At 54.0% G+C, this 22,015-nt stretch overlaps 1 protein-coding gene across 2 annotated transcripts in view; it reads right to left on the bottom strand.

Annotated features, from left to right (window-relative positions):
* Positions 1 to 500: 500 nt before the first annotated feature.
* LHFPL6 (LHFPL tetraspan subfamily member 6) overlaps positions 501 to 22,015 on the bottom strand; it is a 188,851-nt gene continuing 167,336 nt past the window's right edge. The window contains exons 3-4 of one of the 2 annotated variants that reach the window (XM_058276914.1): positions 19,921 to 20,019; positions 501 to 1,331 (exon numbers count right to left, since the gene is read on the bottom strand). In XM_058276914.1, the coding sequence (XP_058132897.1) occupies positions 1,213 to 1,331; positions 19,921 to 20,019 (218 nt within the window). In that variant the 3' untranslated portion in view covers positions 501 to 1,212. The remainder of the gene's footprint in view (positions 1,332 to 19,920; positions 20,020 to 22,015) is intronic. The other variant, XM_071208137.1, reaches the window with a different exon arrangement.

The raw sequence follows: 22,015 nt of genomic DNA, 5'->3' as shown, positions 1-22,015 counted from the left end.
CAGACAGTCCAGGCTGGAGCTGACTTCTCTCCTAAGAAGGGGTCTCAACTGAGCTGCAATGAACTGGAAGTTAGAATTCTGCTTCCAAAGGATTTGAGCTGACAGACCATGAATTTTTTGAGAACAGAAAATGCCTTACCTTGAATAGACTGTTTGCCTAGAACCAGGCCAGGTGCCAGCAACGGGAGGCCTTAGGAGAGAAGGAAAGTTTTCAGGACTGGCAGAGCTGAAAGAGGGCCCCGAGGAAGTTAGAGAAGCAGACCCTGATCAGGTATGAATACTGGTCCACCAAGTGTAACAGATGCATCTCAGTCATGCAAGGTGCTGCTGTGAGAAAAGCCTCTGGTAGGTGGAGAAGGGGCATATGGGAGCCCTTTGTGCTTTCTGTGCAATTTCTGTGTATTCTGAAAACTGCTCTAAAAATAATTTATGAAAATATTAAAAAATGAAAAAAAGATGCAAACCCAATAACCAAATTACCATTCTACGACTCGTTTAACTATTGATCAGAGAGAAAATTTATTCACAGAGCTTTTCAAATACAAACCAAAGAGAACTTCTAAATTCCTTTAGGATTGGAATAATGGAATAAAGGTGGTACAGCACAGTACAGTAACGGCCAAAAGAAGACAGGCTCTAGTAACTGGAACATCTCTCCTGGCTCCTACACCTTCAGCTGAGCTCTGCTGCGTGGACAGAGCGCTGCCCTGTCCTTCTAAGAACAGCCCAGCAGAAGCTGCTCCGACAGGGAGCAATGCTTGATTCTGAATAGCACTGAGAAGCAGAGGATCGACGCGAACGGTCCGTGTGGCACTGAAAACACCTTGAGGCAAGAAGAGTTTATACAGGATGCACAAAATACTGACAGGGCAGCTTACAGGTCCATTATGAGGCTTAGTGTGGACGCCATCGGGGTAATACTGCATTAACGCGTGAGCCGCGAGCCCGGTCTGGACCGTGCGAGGGCCCGCGTGGAAGCGTGTGGAAGCGTGTGCGTGTGCTCTGCGGCTGTGACGTGAGGGACCTGCCCCTGCCGCCCTCCTGCTTCTGGAACGAAAACCCTGGGCTGCACGTGGGCGCGGGAGAACCCCGGGGCAGGACTCCGCGGCCTGGCCTTGCGTCTGCTTCCTCCAGCTGCTGGTGCTCCCGGCTCCTCCGCAGACGGCGCGCCGTGGCTCCCGCGGGTGGGGGTGCGGGCGCCCCGCGGGGCGCTCAGTGCGGGTTCTGCTTCCGCCGCCTGCCCGAGAAGCAGGCGAGCCAGGGGCACAGGAGCAGCGCGCCCGCCGAGCCCGCGCCCGTGCAGTAGTAGGCCCAGCCGGCCTCGCACTGGCCTGCGGAGAGAAGAGGCGGTCAGCGGTCAGTGGTCAGCGGGGCGCGTGCAGGACGAGGGGCCCTCCTGGGGACCCAGGTGGGGCTGGGGGCTGCAGGGGCAAGCTCCCTGCCCGCGAGGCCACCTCTTGGGGCTATCCCTCCCCCAGGGCGCGGCCCCTTGCTGGGAAAGGAAGGCCGGCTGAGGTGGAAGGGCTACTTCCAAGGGAAACCCCCAAATCGGGGCAAGGCCTTGGGCTGAGGGGCAGCTCTCAGGAAGGGGTGCAGGGACCACTGCTCTGTGTGGAGTTGGCACCTGCCCTGCCCCATCATCTGAGTTGAGGACAAACTCCCAGCTTGTCCTGGGCCGGTGCCACCTTTAGGCCAAAACATCCCACAGATAAGAACACGGCGGCCAGGCCTGAGGGGCCCCGACTCCCAGAGCGGACCCCGCCCTGGAAGGTAACGAGTGGACTGCTCTCCCACACGCCGCCCCGCTGAGGCTTGAGCAGCCCTGTGGCAGGGAATCCTGGCTCCGTGCTGTCGGCCAGAAGCTGGGTTTCAGGATGTGGGTATTTGTCCAAGCCCGCTCCTATAATTAGGAAGATGTTGAGCCAGGACTTGGGCCTGGGCTCCAGGTCAGAAGAACAGAAAGCCCAAAATATCTTATCTGGGCTAAGCGGCGGCGTTCTGTTCTGTTATCTGTCAGCAAATCAGACACTTGTTACGCGGCCATGGCTGGAGCTGCTGGACGTTTGCCGTGCCCCATGCCCGGCTTTTGCTTCCTGAGCAGCTCAGTAATTCTTGTGTGGAGGCCACGACAGCTGCTGCCAGCACTGCCATCTCTGGGCAGGCCTACCCCCTCCCCAAACGCCCCGACAGCACGTTTCCGTCCCTTTCCTTCAGCTCGTTTGCACATCCGTGAGACGCGAGCACACACTCTGAGGCATGCCGGCTTCACCGACTCACCAGCTTCAGCCCGGACACCATGTCCCTCACAAGCCGGCCGTTTCCCCTGGCTCGCTGGAGGAAAACTAGTCACTTCTCTACTGAGAAAATACAAGGCCTCGAAGGTACAGCATCCAGTCGCCTGGACGGTGAGGAGAGTGCGGGGGCCGCTCACAGCAGGTCCACCCAGGGCTCCCGGCCGCAGCGGCCCGGGCGCTGCCCTGCTGGCCAACAGCAAGCCCTGCTGCTCCAGCCCGGGCCGAGCGTCGCTCTCAACGGCTCCTGCCCATGGCCAGCACTTAGACGAAACAGCCGAAAGCAAACTCCTCTTGACCACTCTGTGCCCCGAACTGCGACCAGAGCCTTACGGAGTGAATATTAATGTAGTAGTTCTCAGCTGGAAAACCGAGGCCGAGAAACGTTCGATACGTTGCCCGAGGCTTGCATTAACGAGAGGCGAGCCCACTGCTCTGCCGGAGCTGACCCGTGAGCTCCCGGTCACCAGGGCTGCCGCTGCTTTCCTGTCTCCCCAGTTCCACGAGGCAGCTATCTTTTAAAGAATAAGCTGGATCAGGCCGCTCCCTGCCTCCACCGCCTCTGAATAGCCCTCAGAGCTCCGGGCTCTTTCCTCGCCCCTCGCAGGCTCCCCTCGCTCCTCCCCTGGCCACGCAGGCTGGCGGGGCTGTTTCTGGAACTCTAGGCTTGCCCCCGGCTTGGGACTCCACAGCCTCCCCCCAGGTCTGTCTGCTCCTGGCTGGCTGCGGCTGCCTTCCCCAGCCGCTGCCCGCCCGGCCACGTCCAAGCCAGTCCCGGGAGGTGAGCACGCGCGGCTTCTCGTCGCAGGCTCCCGGGGCCCTTTTCTTTGTCAGACCAACCGTCAGAGAAACAAGGTACGTACGTAAAATGCACACCACAGACAGAGAAGATACCTGAGGATGTCACAAAACGCTGCCACTGCTCACATACCTGCACGCATGCGTGTGTGATGTACACATTTTGTGTTAAAATTTAGCAATGGGCTGAGGCCCAAGATGAGCAACTAATGTTCAGTGTAATTTCACATAAAATATTTCTCTATTTCGGATATAAAGACTTTCATTTACTAAGTACTTCATAAAATAAATGACTTTTTAAATCAAAGGTGATTCACTATGAATTTGCTCTGGTATTTGGCATTATTCAGAAATATAGCCAGTTCCTTAAACCAGGTTCAATAAAATATATAAAAGTACACACACACACTCTTTCGAGAATCAAGAAACAGCCAATAGGATATGAGCAAACACGTAACACTAAATCATGCAATCCTGGATTCCTGATTCACTCACTCCATCCCTTCCTCCAGCAAATACTGATGGAACCCCTGGGGGCTGGACATTTGGTTAGGAATGAGATGGACACGTTCCTGCCTTCAGGGAGCTTCCTGTTTAGCCAGGGGTCAAAGAATTACCTAATAATAGCTCAGATAACTGCATAATGGTCATTGTTATATGTGCTTTGAAAAAGTAATCCAGCAATTCACAAGGGACTACCACAGCATGGCCGGGAAGGCGGCCACAGATTAGAACGGAATTTAAGCTGAGATCTGGGGGACGAGGCACCTGGGCGAGGTGGGCACAGAACCCGGGAACATCGAGGTCTGACTCTGTCTTTTTTTAAAAATTAATTAATTTAATCCCCCCCCCCCCCCCCGCCGTTGTCTGTTCCTCGTGTCCATTCGCTGCGTCTTGTTTCTTTGTCCACTTCTGCTGTCGTCAGCCACATCGGAAGTGTGGGTGGCGCCATTCCAGGCTGCACTTTCCTTCGCACTGGGCGGCTCTCCTCACGGGGCGCACTCCCTGCGCGCGGGGCTCCCCCACGCGGGGGACACCCCTGCATGGCAGGGCACTCCTTGCGCGCATCAGCACTGCGCATGGGCCAGCTCACCACACGGGTCAAGGAGGCCCGGGGTTTGAACCGCAGACCTCCCATGTGGTAGATGGACGCCCTAACCACTGGGCCAAGTCCGCCGCCTGTACCTGGATCTTATAAAGGAAAAGGAAAGTAGAGAAGTAGACAGTGGTCTCGAGCACGGCTCCCCTTGTGAAAACCTACACGCTCGCCAGTAAGCACCAGCACCACACTCAAAGCAGGAGGAGCGCAGCTTTCTGCACCTTCGTGACTCGAGGGAGCAGACGCTGGGATTAGACGTGTTAAAATGAAACAGCACGGTGCTGCGTGAGTCGCAGGGGAACCAGACAGAACTAGGAAACAGGAGGCCACTCTTCACAGCCTCTCCCTCCTCCTGCTGTGGGAAAAAATGCTTGTTATAATAATGCAAACAGCGTTTTACTAGGGGGCAAATTTCATCTGTGATCCTTTCAGGAAATTAGAGAATCAAGAAACTGCTAACAGTTTCCCAATATTATCCCCATTTTGAAGATGAAGAAATTGAGGCAAATGAAAGATAAATAACTTGCCCATTAGCTCAAATAAACGAAGTTTGAACTTGAATTTGCATCACCCTGATTCCAGAGCTTTTATCTGCGCTTTTCCATTTCTTAGATAAAATTTGTCTTTACTAGAACTTATGTGCCAGGAAGAAATAAAATATATCATCACACCTCCTTGTGGCATTCTTTCTAGAAGACTCCACACCCCATGTCTGCTTCGCATGGCACTAGCTGCTAGCGGCAGCGTCTTGCTGATGTGGCACATCTGATTCTCGAACCGATGCACCCTTTCAACCCCTTCCGGCCATGCCATCCTCTCGAGGAAAACGAGTTTGATGACTTGAGACACTCCTGAGCACCAAAGGTGCAACGTGCGTCCACACAGAGGGCTTTTGCCTGCCTGCCCCAGAGTCTGGGCCCCTCCAGGGCCTCTCCAACCCTTGTCTGCGGTGACACACCTTGCGGCTTGGTGCAGCTCCTGGACCACCTGCCCTGGTTTTCTAGGGCTGCTGCGGTCAAGCACCCCTACCGGCGGCGTAAAGCAACAGACGCCCCTGTCCTGCAGCGCTGGAGCCCAAAGGCTGAGCTGAGGGGGGCAGGGCCCCACACCCTGGGCACCCTGCAGGGAAGATGCCTCATTTCCTGTGGCATCACTCCATCCTCAGCTCCTCCACCTTCTCCACCTTCTCCACCTTCTCCTGGTGATGTCTGTGGGTCCACAATTCCCTCTTCTGTAAGGACAATGGTTCATCCTCATCTTTTTATTACTATTTTTATTTTTAAAGAAGTTTCAGATTTCATAAATGTATGCTGAAAACATAGGGGATTCCCAAATACCCCATCCCCTCCTCTTCCCCCATTTTCCCCCACTAATGACATCTTTCATTAGTGAGGTACATTGTTACAACTGATGAACACATATTGAAGTATCACTATGAACCATGGTCTAGAGTTTATGGTTCACATTTTGCCCCACATTTCTACAGGCTTTGACAAAATGTATAATGGCCTGTATCCATCATGGCAATGTCATGCAGAACAATTCCAATGTCCCCAAAATGCCCCATGTTCACCTATTCTTCCCTCTCCCTCCCCTCAGCACCTCTGGTGACCACTGTCTTTATATCAATTGTTACAAGTTCTTCCATAGAATGATAAGCCTACTTTAGTCCATAATTGCATTTCCACCTTATGCTTATTCAATCCTCAATCTTGAGGAATTTTGGATGGTGATGCCCACTCTGCTTTAGATTGAGAAGGGCTTAGACCCCACAGGGCAGATGCGTGGAACTGTCCTGCTTGCAGTTATAGATGATGTTCATCATCATCCTTTTGTCAGTTGTCCTGGGTGATTCTGATGAAATGGAGAGATTGCATTGGCTGCAACTCTGCTGAGATTCAAGGCTCAACTGACATATGAACAGCTGGAAGATTTAAGTCTCTGGTACTTACATTTAATGCAGATAGTGCTAACTGTAGGTTCAAATAAAAGGGGCAGAAAAACCATGTGTAGAAAAATTATAAATGAGCCTAACTCTGATACAATTTGAGAGATAGTTATCCTATATTCCAAGGGAAGGCCTACCAACAAGGTGCCAATTTCCTGGGGTTTTCTGCCCAGCCTATGATGTCCAGATGTCTCTAGAGCCCTCAGGAGCCCCTGCTTGAGGCCCCGTTTACTGTGGCCATCAGGGAGAGCCTCCAAAAACATGAATAAATGTAGGGAAACGGACTTTGGCCCAGTGGTTAGGGCGTCCGTCTACCATATGGGAGGTCCGCGGTTCAAACCCCGGGCCTCCTTGACCCGTGTGCAGCTGGCCATGCGCAGTGCTGATGCGCGCAAGGAGTGCCGTGCCACGCAAGGATGTCCCCCCGCGTGGGGGAGCCCCACGCGCAAGGAGTGCGCCCGTGAGGAAAAGCCGCCCAGAGTGAAAAGAAAGTGCAGCCTGCCGAGGAATGGCGCCGCCCACACTTCCCGTGCTGCTGACGACAACAGAAGCGGACAAAGAAACAAGACGCAGCAAATAGACACCAAGAACAGACAACCAGGGGAGGGGGGGAATTAAATAAATAAATAAATCTTTAAAAAAAAAAAAAAAAAAAAAAACATGAATAAATGTAACCTCTGGGATTCCCCTTTTGGTCAAGGTCTTTTTCTGGATGCATTGCTAGTTGGCAGTTGGTATTAATCCTTCGGTGCCAGGGAGGCTCATTCTTGGAGTCATATCCCGCACTGGGGGGAAGGCAGTGAGTTTGGTTTAGACAGAGGCCACACTGGAGCACTAAGGAGGCTTTCAGGAGGTAACTCTCATGCAATATATAATACTAGGGTAAGTTTCAATTTCACAAGAAGAAGGTTCTGGTCTTCTTAACCAATTCTATCTGCAATGCCCCTTGTTGGCAGTTTGATATTATTTACAAATCCCCCAAAAGGGAAGGATTATGTTTGTAAACTGGTCTGTTCCTATGGATGATATCCTTTGAGCATATCTGCGATGTCTTTGGTTAAATTATGATAAGATTAGACCTTTGATTTGACCATATCAGTAGGATGTAATTCAGGTTAAGTCCCTACCCCTTTGGTGAGCTGATATAACTGGACACTCACTCAAGAAGACACAGAAGAAAATACACAGAAAGGAGAAGGTTAAAGAAGTTAAAGCCCTGGGAAGAGAGATGAGCCCTATGCCAGCCTACAGCTGAGATCAGAAGAAGCTGAGCCCATGGAATCTTAAAAGGAAGAAGGAAGGAGAGACCAAGCAGAGATTGTCCACCATCTTGCTTCAACATGTGGCAACAGACTTTAGCGAAAAAGCAGCCTTGAGTAGGGCTCTTTAGGGCCTTGTGACTATAAACTTTTACCCCAAATAATATCCTTCATAAAAGCCAACAGATTTCTGGTATTTTGCATCAGCACCCCTTTGGCTGATATATCCCTATTTCCAAATAAGGTCACATCCGAGGTACTGGGAGTTAGGCCCTCAACAGATCACTTTGGGATCCAGCTCAACCCACAACGCCCTCTTAAACCCAACCAAGATCCCCCATGTCAGGGTCCTCCCATAAGGCGGCCTGTTCAGCAGGACCCGGGCCTGCTGTACCTCCTGTCCTCTGGAACTGCAGCTTGAGCCATGGTTCCCAGCTCACTGTTCTTCCCACAGGGCAAGCCTTGCAGCTACATGCACCAGAGTCAGGATATAACAGCCTGGTTTATTGTAATATTTATCACCTGGGATATTTTTACCTATCTATGTATAAATGGAAAGCTAGTGGAGAAAAGAAACAGGTGTATTAGGTTTTATCCTTGTTTCTCTATCGTTAATGAGGGGAAGAAGGTGGAAGGAAAAGCGGATGGAGAAGAACATTTGAAGTCTCAAATACTTTGAACAAAGGTTCGATAGGACTTTTCCTCTTGAATAAATTCCACAAAGGACAAAAGAACCTGCCATCAGGACCAATTCCACTTGTTCTTTCGTGAAGTAACCGACAAAGGTGTCACTGGTACAGAGAACAAGTATTGACCTTTGACCTAAAATAAACAAAAGCTTTAACTCAGACATTCACTGGAACAAAGAGTTGAAGTCACTGCTCAGTGTCTTAGATAATACCCAAGTGCCGCTGTGGGTGGAGAAGCAGACGCGAGAGGCTGTCGAGGGAGAAGCTCCATTAGGAGAGGCTCATCGCAGAAGCACCGCGCTGCGGCTTCATTTTGTTGCTGAAGGATAAACTCACAGGGCCAGGAGTGCCTCTCCAGGGCTTGCCTCGTGCCCTGTGCACCCCTAGGGATGCGGTGCCCGACTGCTTGAGCCACACCCGCTCCCGTTTTTGCTCGTTATCTGCATCAGCAGTTTCATTCCACAATTTTCATCATGTAAATACTCATTCACCCTGTGACTGCCGGCAAGCGTCGCTCCGTGAAGCCCAGCACTGAAGCGGAGCCTGGCAGTCCCTGCGCCGGCCATCCACCGGCCCGGCGATCCACCGCGAGCCTCAGGCCCCCTCAGCCGGCTCAGCCCGCAGCAAACGGCCCCAGCGCATCCACGCGGGTTGGACAGCGTTTGTGTGTGTGGGGCCGCCGCAGGGACGTGCCCGGCAGGGCGAGGAGGCACCCAGGACCAGAAGGCACGGCTCGTTTTCCTCCACCTCCCACCAGGCAGGCGCCCGGCTTTTCCCGGGAAGGAGGGCGGTCCAGCCAGGCCCCCTGAAGACACTGCTCGGGCAAAACAGAGGCCAGGGGGCGAAGGCCACAGCGTTTACATGGGTGCTCAAGGCCTTCCTGGCTCCAGTCATGAGCGCCGTCAGGACAGAGGGCAGCGGACGGTGGAGCGTCCTGGTCAACAACCAGGGCAGCCCCAGGCCCCTGGTCCTCACAGAGCCGCGAAGCTGCACAGCCAGACCGGAAAGGCTGCGGACTCCACGGCAGCACCGTAGCGGTCCAGCGGCTCAACCGGCTTCATGGAAAAAAAGCGGCGGCAGACCCAGGGAGAGGAATGGGCCGGTCATGCTCCTGGGAGCGGCCATGCTCCCAGGAGTCGCTGTGACCCCAGGAGCGGCTGTGCTCCCTGGGCGACAGGCGTCAGCCCCGTCGTGCTCCCTGGAGCGGCCGTGCTCCCTGGGCGACAGGCCTCGGCCCCAGCTGGTTGACCCCAGCCAGGTTCTAGGACGGAGTCTGTCCAGGAGGCCTGGGCGAGTCTTGGCTCTGGGCGTGTCCTCTCCTCGCGCGCCTTCCCTTCCTGTGTAATTTGACTTCCTGGGGCCAGCCAGGGCCGGCCGAGGAGGAGGGCTACTTGAAGGTTGCGCTGCCCACGTGGGGACGCGCCCACCACCACGCACCAGCCCCACGGGGCTTCTTTGCCAACAGACCAGCAATGGCCACTGCCTCGATGCCAGGCCAGGAGAGCCAGGGCGCACGTCCAGCGGCCTGCACGGGGGCTGCTGGGTGCCAACGGGGCCCTCCCCTCACCGCACGGCGCCAACGCCCGGCACTCTCCCCCGAGCCCCAGGATGGTGACCCCGAAACCAGCACGATGGCCGCCCGCGTGGCGCGGCCCTGGGTGAGGGCAGGGCTCCCCGCGTCCCTTCCAGACTCGGCTTCAGGGTCCGAGGAGCCAGAAGGGCAGTCGCTGAGTTCTGCTCACAGGCCCCCGCCCTCTCCTGTGCAGCCCAGGCAGTTCTCAGGAGGCCTGTTTGCACCTTCCATGCACAAAGAACAGCCTGTCCTGCCCTGGCCGGACAGCAGGCGCTCCGCGAGCAGAGCCGCTGATCCCTGCCCTGAGCACAGACGCCGTTCCAGCACAGGCGCACACCAGAGCCGACAACCCGAGCGCGGCCGGGGCGCTTTGCTCTCGGGAGGAACACTCATCCTCGGTGCTTCCCTGCCTAGAGCTGCTGCTGAGAAAGGCGGGAGCTACCTGTCAGGCAGCAACTCTGATTCATGAGTGCCCAAGACACTAGGAAGGGCCCACTCGGCCCCTGAGGGCAGCCCCTCCCCGTGGCCTGCGGTGGCAAGAAGATGTGAGGCCCTGCGCATGACATGCGGTCTGCTCCCTCTAGGCCAGCGCCCCTGGGCCCCTGGAACGTGCCGTGCTCTGAGCAGAGCCATGTGGCCTGGGCCCCTGGGCACTTCTAGAACATGTCGTGCACTGAGCAGAGCCATGTGGCCTGGGCTCTGGGCGCCCCTTGCTTGCAGGAGAGTCTTGGGGTGGACCTGTTCCAGTTGATCGGGCACAAGCTTGAGGTTCTTTTCCGTAAATAACAATACTTGCTGAAAAAGAGTGAGGGACAGGGCGGTAGCTATTCCTCCCAACCTCGTTTCCAAGGTAAAACGAGAGCTTCAGACCAAATCCTGCTCACAGAAGAAACCGCTTATTAAACAGGCGTTCTCTAGAAAGCACACACGAAACAGCTCGCACCTTGTCTGGGAACCAAGCTCCCGGCTCTGTGTCCGTTCAGGCCTCGGCTACCACCGGGCAGGAGAGAACTGCCACGCGTGTGCACACAAAGCTTGCTGGCGCAGCGCCAGGCCGGAGCGGAGCCACTGGGGTGGTGGGCCTCAGTGCTGGCTGCTAGAATGTTGAAACGTGTCCCTCTGGATGGCTGGGAAATCCCCCCACAGCTCCTGTCCCTTCCCTCTCCCGAGAACCCCACAGAAGCCTCGCCTCATGTCCCAGGAGCTGGAGCGCACACCTCGGTGGCCAGGACGTGTTTTAGTTCAGGATGGCCAGCGCCATGGCACACAGGCTCTCGAGGACTTCGAACAGCCTCGGACTTGGAGTAGTGGCTACCGGTGACTCCTCAGACCCTGTTCATTCAGGGACAGGGAGGCTCGCTGGCTATTTAGCCAATCCCGTATCTCGAATACCTTTACGTCAGCAACAAGAGTCCCCTTTTAGCACGAATTCCACCGGTGCAAGCCCATTTTGGACAACTGCTTTGCTAAGCAGCAATGCTCCTGACAAGTGCATGCATCGCTCTGTCTGGGCTGGAGTGTTCCAGGGTAATTTCCGGCATTGTCACAGGGGAGCCAAGAAGCCGGAGGATCTGAGAACTTCCCTGCGTGCACGCTGACAAGCTGGCCATACGACTCCGTGGATGTTGTGGGAAACTGGCCTACCTGTTCTTTATTGTAAATGTTACACCTGTCCTGTAGATGTTGCAGTTGTGCCCTACTACTGCAGATGATGTTGCAGTTCTAATAGCAAACAGCTGCTTGATAGTTTCCAGTAAATATGAGGTGGAAACTAGGGTGGAGGCTCTCAGTTCCGGAAGCTGTGAGCCCCCTGGTTCCATCTTTATCTCCTCTCTTGTGTGTGTCTCTCTCTGTCCCTTTATTTTGTAAAGTTCTGCGTTGCCTTCCCTTCGAGGCCACCGATTGTGAGCTGATTGCAGCACGTGGATGCTGGCAGAAGACACGGCACCCCTGGGCAGAGCAGGACGTCCTGACCTGCGGCACGGCCGGCGGCAGGGGCTTCGCATCCAAGTCTGATTCCTCAGCACCCCAAGCCCTCGGGTAACGGGCAGGACCCAGGAGGGTGCTGGGAGACTCCAGCTCAAGGAACCAAGTCTTCTGTGACATGCTGCCAGCAGATCTGCCCACCTGGGCCCAAGGACATGCCTTTAACTCTACCAGCCAATACACAAGCCTGTCCTCCGCAGGAGGCAGACGGGCCATACACCGACCCTGTCCACAATAACCAGCGCCTTGAAGAGACGGTCCAGAACGGACGTCAGTGCTCTGCTTGCAACACGCGAGCGCCGTGGAAAGCCGGCTCCCGGGGCACTGCGGGCTGGTCGAGATTCCACGTGGAAGCGCACGCTGCGCACGAGGAGGTGCTGCTCACTTCGCGCCTGATTTCACGCGGGAGCGGCACGGAGACAGGCGACGTGCAGGGCACTCACTGTTGGGACACGCTTCCCCCCACGTGCAGCTTCAGGGGAATCTCTGGGCTCGGCGGGGCGCTCAGTAGCTCCTGTGTCCTAGGAAGAGTCGCAGATTGTTGAGACTGTCGGCCCAGCGCTCAGATGGCCCCGTCTTCCAACAGCAGATTTCCAAACGTTTGCCAGAGGCTCCAAGTTTTCAGATGTTATGAACCCATTTGAAAAATAAAAGCTATGACAACTGTCTCTGGAAAAATAGACATATATGTAAGCATAAAAATTCGCACACGATTTCAGCGATTTCGTTAACTCTGGGAGCCTGATGGGCTGTGGGCCTCTGGCGGTCTGAAGCTGTACGTGCCCCAGAACGAGTTCTCAGCTGGTCCGTGCCCGTGGCGGGGCCACCGGAAGTGGCGCCTTTGAGGAGGCCGCTCCAGGCACGTGGCCCCGCTCGGTCGGGCGGGGTCTCGGTCCTCCTCCTGGAGTCCTTCCTGAACAGAAAGAATTCAGAGCGGGAGAGAGAAGGCCACAGAAGCCAGAGGCAGGAAGCAACGAAGCTGGGGAGAGAGGCAGGGGCCAGCAGACTCACCGTGGGCCTCGCCGGGTGGCCGAGGGGCCCAGGAGCGCTGGCCGCTGCTCCTCAGAGGGAGAGCTTCAGCTTGACCCTCGACCTGTCTATGTTCAAGGCCTCAGACTGTAAGCCATAACTGCCCACTGCGTGGCCAATCCATCCCATGGTGTTTGCTTTAAACAGCAGCCTAAGAAACTAAGACAGCTCCCACGCGATCCGGGGACCTCAAGTTAGAGCCGGTTCCTGGAGGGGAGCAGAGGTAGCTCCAGTGGCTGAGCACCTGCTTCCCACGTACAGGGTCTCGGGTTCAATCCCCAGGACCCCCTAAAAACAAAACTAAACAAAGAAAAAGCCTTCTCAGGCGTGTAGCTCTGCAGCTGAGGCCAGCTTTCCACATAGGCGGTTCTGGGTTCAATCCCAAAAGAGAACAAACACACAAAAAAACCACCATTCCTGGAACAAGGCAACGGTGTCATTGAGGCCATCCGCCAGTGCCACTAACACACCCCGCCGCCAACCTGGCACAGTCCCCTAACTGTCGTCTCCAGCTGTCCAAGGACGGCCCCAAATCAGGAGGTCAGAGAAGCAACCCGGCAGAGCATCACAAACCAGAGCGGGAAAGGGATGAGGTCCTGGAAAGCAGAGCTGAAGGGGGTTCCGTTAAGCAGGAGACCAAGATGACCAGCCATAACGAGGCTTTCCAGGACGCTCGGGGCGCGTCGCTGGCAAAGGCGATGAGCAGCTGCTGCCAGTGAGACAGAACCGGCCCCATCATCAGCCGGGGACGCAGGGGGAGCTCAAAGCCACTTTCAGACGCGCTGGGTCGGTGACGGGCAAACCACTCTACAGGTGGCCCTGCCGCAGGGCCGCGGCCGCGCTACAGGGCAGTCTCCCCGCTGGGGAGGGAAGGCTGACGCTCCAGCAATGCTGTCGACTCCTGGTTACGATTAGGGGAAGTAGGAAAAAACCCTCAGGTGAAAGGAGGAAACAGCCGAGGCCCGGGTTCCCCCCACGTGCTGACGCCCCCCCCCTCCCCGCAGACCCAGCGCAGAACTGCCCAGGGCCGCAGGTGCAGGGCTGGAGCCGACCCAGCCTGCGGGACTGCCCAGGGCCGCAGGTGCAGGGGTGGAGCCGACCCAGCCTGCGGGACTGCCCAGAGCCGCAGGTGCAGGGCTGGAGCCGACCCAGCCCGCGGGACTGCCCAGAGCCGCAGGTGCAGGGGTGGAGCCGACCCAGCCCGCGGGACTGCCCAGAGCTGCAGGTGCAGGGGTGGAGCCAACCCAGCCCGCGGGACTGCCCAGGGCCACAGGTGCAGGGCTGGAGCCGACCCAGCCCGCGGGACTGCCCAGGGCCGCAGGTGCAGGGATGGAGCCGACCCAGCCCGCGGGACTGCCCAGGGCCACAGGTGCAGGGGTGGAGCCGACCCAGCCCGCGGGACTGCCCAGAGCCGCAGGTGCAGGGGTGGAGCCAAGCTTCAGACCCAGTCCATCTTTTTTCCCATTAATTGCCTGCTTAAGGGGGAAAATTCCGTTACCAGAATAATTCATTCCTGTGGAATTCCTGACATGCTCTGATAAATAATGGTTTCCCCTCCTGCTCATTGAGTGAGTTTCTCTCTACTCGTTGTTTTTGGTCAACATTCTATCCGGTGAAAACGTCAGTTCAGCAATCAGATCAGTCCTTTGATATTACTGGGTCATACTTTCGGTTTTCTTCCAGAAAACACTTTTGATGGATTATTAATTTACGCTTACAAATGGCCCTTTTCCAACAGGGGGAGGCGTGGTCAGAGGAAGCGGCTGCTTCCGCCTCCTAATGAGGACGGAGACCCCGTGAAGGCAGAAGTGGCAGGACCGTGACGCGCAGGTAAGCGAGAACCGCAGACACGCTCAGCTCCAGGCGTTTCTCCCGTGGAGACCACCTCCTGGGGCCCCGCCTCCCAGCCCGCACAGCGCTGCCCTTCTCAGGGCCTGTCAGGACGAGGGGGAGCCGTGGAGCCCCCACCCAAGGCCGGGCGGGAAGACAATGCCAACGCCCCAAAGGACGCGCCAAGCCCTGACCCCAGCCTGCGCAGCCCCGTCAGGGCACGTCAGGGCCAGGCTGGCACCGTCAGGGCACGTCAGGGCACTGGGCAGGGCACGCCAGGGCACATCAGGGCACATCAGGGCCAGGCTGGCACCGTCAGGGCACATCAGGGCACCATCAGGGCACACAGGGCACGTCAGGGCATGGGTGGGTCAGGGCACGTCAGGGCCAGGCTGGCACCGTCTGGGCATTGTCAGGTCACGTCAGGGCACGTCAGGGCCAGGCTGGGCCATGTGGCCCGAGTCCAGAAGGACAGAGCCCTGTGGCCACAGCAGGAAGAGGCGGCTGGGAAAGACGGCCAGAGAGGCAGAGACTGAGCCACAGACAACGATACCACCGGGGTGCTGAGCCCTGGAGAGCAGGGTCCTGCCGGCCTTGAGTGTGGACGCTGGGACCAAAACCGAAAGAGGAAAATGGGCCGGTTACGCCGAGCTGCGCTCTGTGAGCTAAGACAGGCTCGCCACGGGGTCCGCGGGCAGAGGGGACGCTCTGCTGTGACTGCGACGCCATCCCTGAGCCGGCTCACCTGGGGGTCGTGCCCAGCAGGTTTTCTTAACTGCCCTTTCTTCACATAATTGGCACAATCGAGCAAAGTTCACTCCGGAGAGAGGGTCCAAAGCATAAAAACATCTTCCCAAAGCAGTAACATCGGAAATTAGGGCTTTTTTATGCCTGATTAAAATTCAAGTAACATCCTAGGAATGGTCAGGGCAAGTAATGCAAAATAATATTTAGAATGAGCTGGCTCAGTTTCCTACATACTAAGTACTTCATACTATATCTAAAAAGATCAATTATCCAGGTTATCCATATCATTTGTAAAAGGCTAACATTGAAAAAAGAAGAGGAAGAGTCTTTAAGAGTCTTCCCAGGAGCTTGGTGGCCATAATCCAGGAAAACTACTTGCCACAAATGACTAAAAAAACTTCCTTTTGTCTGCAACTGCAGAATTCAGCCACATTTGGCTTTAAAAAGGCATTAATACAAAAGCGGGAGTGATGCTGCTCCAAAATAACCAAACCAAAAGACTTCAAGAAGAAAGGAGTTTAGCGGAATTTTTTCACCTGCCGGGAGTTGGGTTTTTAGTTTTGGTTTGGCTACACCTTCACCTCGGCGTTTCATCTTATCTTCTTTATCTGAAAAATGGTCCCTTAGCAGGTGATGCCACAGTTCTCACCAAGAACCAGTGAAGTATGCTCAGAAACACGAGGACTGCACCTCTCCAGGGCCAGAGCTGGGAGGACCGCTGCTCCCCTGCTCCGTCCTCTCTCCCTCCTCCTTCTCTCCCCCTCCTCCTTCCCTTCCTTCCTTCAACCTTTCAACAGACAGCCACGTGCCACGGACCATGTCCCTCTCGTCCACAAACTTATCCGAAGTAGGTGATACAAATTTTGGTACCTAATAGGCACTTCAATATCTGTTGAATAAATAAGAGAATCTCCGGAATCCTGCGTTGAGCCACGCGCTGGGCGAGGCGCTGAAGTGGCTGTGGGGGTTCTGTGAAGCCGGGAACCCCGTGCTCCGTAAAGCGGAAGGAGCTGGAGCCATGGGCTCGGGGCAGGAGGTGCTCATCCCCGCACAGGACTAGACACCAACTGGCTACACTTAAGGCAGGAAAGCCCACACTCCCGTGCTCCTATCGTGGTGCCCTCTGCCACGGGCACGGGGAAGCGACTCCTCTGAAATGATGTATTATCCTTCCCACTGCCCAGGATGAAGGCAGGAAACGCTTCATCTCAGGAAAGGAAGGCCCAACAGGGCTGAGGTCCAGCAAAGCTGGCTGTTTCCTGCTTTTTCGCGTTGGAGGTGCCTGACCGCTACGCTCACTGGCCAAGGTGAGCAATCTACACAAGATGCCACCTCACATCCACTATCTTTTAAAAAGGAAAATAACAAACGCTGAATAGAATGCAGAGAAACGGGGACGCTCAAACGTTAGTGGGAAGGTAAAATGGTGCAGCGGCTCTGGAGAACAGTTTGGTAGTTCTTCAAAAAGGCAGGTAGAGAATTACCATATGTCCTCACAATCTCATTTCTAGAAAAATTGAAAGCAGGGACTGGAGCAGACATCTGCTCACTGCAGTTCACAGCGGCACTACGCACAACTGCCAAAAGACGGCAGCAACCCCAGTGTCCATCAACAGATAAGTACATAAACCAAGTGTGGTCTATGCCCACAATGGAATATTAGTCAGCCGTAACAAGGAATGAAGTTCTGATACATGCCCAACACAGAAGAACCCTGAAGGCATCAAGTCGAGGGGCATAAGGTCCTACAGGAAAGTACAGATACTGTATGACCCCACTTTTAAAAATAACTGGAATGTGCAAATACCTAGAGACAGACAGTAGAAAGCAGGCCACGAGGGCGGATAGGGTGGGGAAGGAAGAGGGGCCCTTAGTGCACAAGGGTGCCCCGTTGCTGTTTGGGGAGATGGACAAGTTTGGTAATGGAAGGTGGTGATGGTAGCACAATGTGAGTAACCCCACTTAACTGGAAGCGGGGGGATGGTGGAGGTGGGAATTTTATGTTGTATATGTAATTTCACAGTTGAGAAAAAGGAGGCAGTAAACTGACAATGACAAATAAATCCATACGTGATCCTCCACTGGCTCTAAGAGTGGTGGGGAAAAATGCCCAAAAGACAATTGGAAAAACTGGAATATAGACTTGTATGCTTTATATCAATGTTAAATTTCTTGAACTTGATAACTGTACCTAATGTGGTTACATAAGTGAATATTCTTTTTCTTGGGAAATACACATGGAAATATTAAGTGTTCAAAGAGCACAAAATTGCAAGCTATTCTCAAATGTTTACAAAATTGACGGTAGATGATAGATACAGAGAAATAAATATAGATAGATAAATAGATAATAGATAGAATGATAAAACAAAAGTGGCAAAACGTAAAAGCTGGTAAATCTGGGCATCAGGTGGGAGGTATACTGGAGTTCTTGGCATTGGCTTGTTATTACTTTTGCAATTGTGCTGTAAATTTGAAGGTATTTCAAAATAAAAAGTTGAAAAAACAAACCAAACAAACCAAAAAAAGTCATGAGAACCTTTTAACACACGAGTTAGAGGCGCCTTCTAACTCTGGCAGAGTAATGCTGGTTTTATTTGACGCCCAGGCGGCCAAGCAGAGGCGTGTCTACAGTGAAAGAGGCTTCTGTGTGGACAGCAGAAAAACTGGGCCACTCAGCTTGAGAAGAGCCCGTGAACACCAAGCTTAACAAAGGTCAAAATGAAAGAGAAATTTTCTATTTTTGTTTCCATTTTTGCCCAACTGACCTGGCTCACCTTTGCCTGCAAACGTTTTTTGCTCAAGCATGATTAGATTTAAGAGAAAAAGAAAATGAGCCAGGAGTCAAAGAACAAAGAGAAACAGGTCCAAAGATACACCTGAATAGACACTAAGATTAGAGCAGAAGATATTTCTGCAATGGACAGAAAATCAGAAAAAAACAGACTCATCTTTTTCAGCACTGAGACGCTGGGTTTTCAATTCACGGTGCTATACTTGAGAGGCTAACAGCGTAATTTCAAGAACAGGAAACATGATGTCTTCTGAATCAAATTAAATAGCAAATGAAAGCAATAATTACTCTAATTTACTTGGCAAATTAGCAAGACAAATTTTTTTTCTTATGCTCCTTGCTTATCTCACTGAGCATATATATTTTCAGGGTTCTTTCATGTTGTGTGTCTCATAACTTGTGCACAAGCACTTGTGGTCCATCCATTCATTCGTTGAGCTGCTTCCACCTTTTGGCACTTGTGAATAAAGCTGTGTAAACACTAGTGTACAAACACCTGTTCCACGCTTTTCAGTGTAGTCCTAGGAGTGGGATTGCTGGTCATGTGGAATTCCATATTTTACTTTTTGAAGAACCTCCATGCTGCTTTCCACAGTGGTTGCACCATTTTACTTTCCCACCAACAATGTATTAGAGTTCCAGTTTCTCTGCATCTTCTGCAATGCTTGTTATTTTCTATTGAAAAAAAATAGTGTGGGTGTGAAGTGGTTCCTCATCATGGCTTTGGTTTGCATTTCCCTAAGGCTAATGATGTTGGGCATCTTTTTATGTGTTTTTTGGCCAGTGGTATATCTTCTTTGAAGAAATGTCTTTCAAGTTTTTTACCATTTTTTAATTAGGTTGTTTGTCTTTTTGCTAAAATAATCATTTTTGACACTTGGCATAAATACCACTGACTCTGTTACAACCACAGGCTACGATGCTGGAAGGAGCTACGGTCACCAAACTCAAACACAAGGCAGGTGGAGAGTCCTTTTTCCTTGACCCAGCCTCATCTTCCACTTATAACCCCACTGGTCTCCATGAAATCTGGTTCCAGGAAACTCTGAGCCACCCAAGCTGGGCGACAGGAGCAGAGAAGGTGTCTGCTTCAGTTTGTAAAAGTGGGTATTTTGCAGAACTGCTTCAAAAGTTGACCAAGTGAAACAGCATCCAAATATTACAAATTAGAAAGATGCAAGTCAGGCAGGACTAGGCACTTTGTAGAGATGTCGAAATAAGAAAAGCAGAACCCAGCAGCCACGAGTGACAAGTAACTAGACACTCCCTGGTGTGCCGAGCAGCTCCTGCAAGGAGCCTGCCTGGGGACTCTGCCCGGCCTGGCAGCGCCGTGCCTGTTCCCGGCCTGCAGGTGCTGCCCGCCTCCGCGGCAAGCCACGAGCTCGATTCTGGCCAAGACACAGCTCAGTTCTAACCCTCTAAAATCCAATTAGCCTCAACCAGTTCTCACCCTAAAAGCCATCGCCCTCGACCAGTTCTCGCCCTAAAATCCATCATCCTCCATCAGTTCTCGTCCTAAACTCCATCGCCCTCGGATGACTTGACTTGGCATTTCCTCGGCTGTGGGTCGGCCTTGTCTTCTGAGAGGCCAGGAGTTCCACGGCCTCAGTTTCTTTCAGCACATGCAACGGGGTAATACGTACCTGATTTTGAATTCATTAGCCAACGAGCATACTCTTGGGAGGGTGTGCTTCTTGTTTTAAACCCGCAGCACTTACCAGGGCGCCAGCACGCAGCAGGTCATCAACCACGGCAACCAGCGAGGGCGTGCGAGGGTGCGCACGACGTGAGCCTTACCGCCCCCCCACCTCCTGTTTCTAGGAAACGGGAGGTCGGGGTCTCTTCTGGAAGCGGCACCATCCGAGGGGGACACTCACCAAGGTCGAATTGGCCGGAGACGAAGCCACAGGCCTGGCGGACCTCCTCGCTGTCCCAGCCCAAGGGGTAGAGGGCGCAGCCAGCGCCAACCAGCAGGCCTGCAAGAGGCAAGGAGAGAGGCTTGAGCAGCCGCCTGCGTGCCCGGCGCGAGGTCTGCCGGGAACACGCGCCCAGCCAGGGCCACGGCCACGCGTCTGCGCTTCAGAAAGCACCCGCTGCGGCTCCCTTCCGCATCCTGCCGTCAGCTTGGCTCCCAGAGCAATTCCAAGTGTGCTTAAAGGAAGAAGACAAAACTAAAACGGCTCCGCTGGTACCAGCTTTGCCTTCCAAACACTTCGAGCCTTGCAAATCCTGCTAAGGAAGCAGGAGGCGGAAGTCCTGGGTGCACCCTCGCCTGAAGCCAACTAACTGCACCATCCACCCTTGTCAAAAAGAAATTGTAAGCATCAGAGCACAAGTAAATCAGATTATATATCATGCTACAACCTACCTATAACCTACAGAATTGGGTGGGAGCGTAACCTACAATGTAAACTTTAGTCCAGCTTAGTGACAATGCTCCAAAATGAGTTCAAGTGCGACGAATGTACCATATTAATGAAGGATGTTGCTAATGTAGGTAAACGTGGGCAGTGTGGGGAGAGGGACGTATGGGAATACCCTATATATTTTTATTTAATATCTATGTAACTGAAGTATCCAAAAACAATAGGTGCAATATGGGGGCATTTTCGGGACATTGGAATTGTCCTGAATGATATTGCTGTGATGGATACAGGACATTGTCTATCTTGTTATGATTTATAAAAATGTGTGGGCCAGAGTTTAAACTGTGATGTAAACTATAATCCACACTTAGCAGCAATGCTTCAAAATGTGTTTATCAATTGCAATAAATGTACCACACTAATGAAAGATGTTGCCAATGGGGAAAAGTGTGGGGAGTGTGGGGAGCAGGGCATATGGGAATCCCTTACACATTCTCTATAACATTTATGTAATCCAAGTATCCTTTATGAAATAAAAAAAGTATATATCATTAAAAAAAAAAGTAACCAAGAGCAAGGGAAAGCAGCTTCAGGGTACACGGCACCATTCATGGGTGTTCTTTCCAATTAAAACATCAACGCGGACTGCTTTATGCTGGCAGATGTGGCCAGGGCAGGAGAGCCTGGCGGTTTGCGCGGCCGCCCCGGCAGCCTCTGGCCTTGAGCGGGACCCCCTCCTGCCCTGCTGGGGCTCAGCGTCGCGGCCTCACGCCTCTGCAGTACTTGCTTATTGTGACCTGAGCCCTGCTCCTCGCAGCCAAAACCCAAAGGCTGGACGATTAAGCTGAAAGAAGGCAGTGCGGGGTCAACGATGGCGGCAGCGCACGCCGCGCCGGCAGCTCTGGGGCGGTCGCCCGTCGTGTGGTTCTACGGACGCTGAGCCGGGCTGGGGGTCTCAGCCCCGCACTGTGGGCCCATCTCCAAGGGGCATCTCCCGACCAACTGGGGTGCCGCCCGCTCTCGGGGCTCAGGAATCGTGGGCAGAGGTGCCGATCGGGGCGCCCCGAGCAAGCAGACCCAGTGGGACGGTTTTGTAGAGGCGGGTGGCCGGCCCAAAGGCTCCCAGTGGACGAGGCCTTCAGCGGAGAAGCTTCCAAGAGCAGATTCAAACCGCGTCCCCGCCTCCTTCTGCCCACGTGCCTCCGCCTGGGGTTGGCTTTGGGTCGTGGTGACCCCACAGGTAACCCCTGCTGGCACCTGAGGCGGCCCTGCTCCCTCCTCCCCGCCCTGCACGTCAAGCTGGGCCCTTGTGCGACGCACACGCCCTGCCCACAGGCGCCCATCTGCCCTGGGCGCGGGAAGCGGCCGCCTAAGGCCACCGCCCACCGAAGGCCTGCTGACCACCGAAACGCAAACCAACTGGCTCAGGCCTGCCCTGCCGCGTGGACATGAGCTGCACCGGCCGGGGACAGCTCAGGATGCGCCAGAGGCCGGAGCGGGCAGTTCTCTTGGGCCATCCCCTGGGCAGGACATGTGGCAGTTTGAGGGCAACTCCGAAGCCAGTTTGGCGCACTGCGGGCAGGGACGAGGACTGCAAGCCAGCACG

This window comes from Dasypus novemcinctus, chromosome 15 (assembly GCF_030445035.2).
Source record: "Dasypus novemcinctus isolate mDasNov1 chromosome 15, mDasNov1.1.hap2, whole genome shotgun sequence".
In the NCBI taxonomy this organism is placed as follows: domain Eukaryota; kingdom Metazoa; phylum Chordata; class Mammalia; order Cingulata; family Dasypodidae; genus Dasypus; species Dasypus novemcinctus.
The sequence above is the reverse complement of the archived record's forward strand: the minus strand, read 5'-3'. Positions and strand labels throughout refer to the sequence as shown.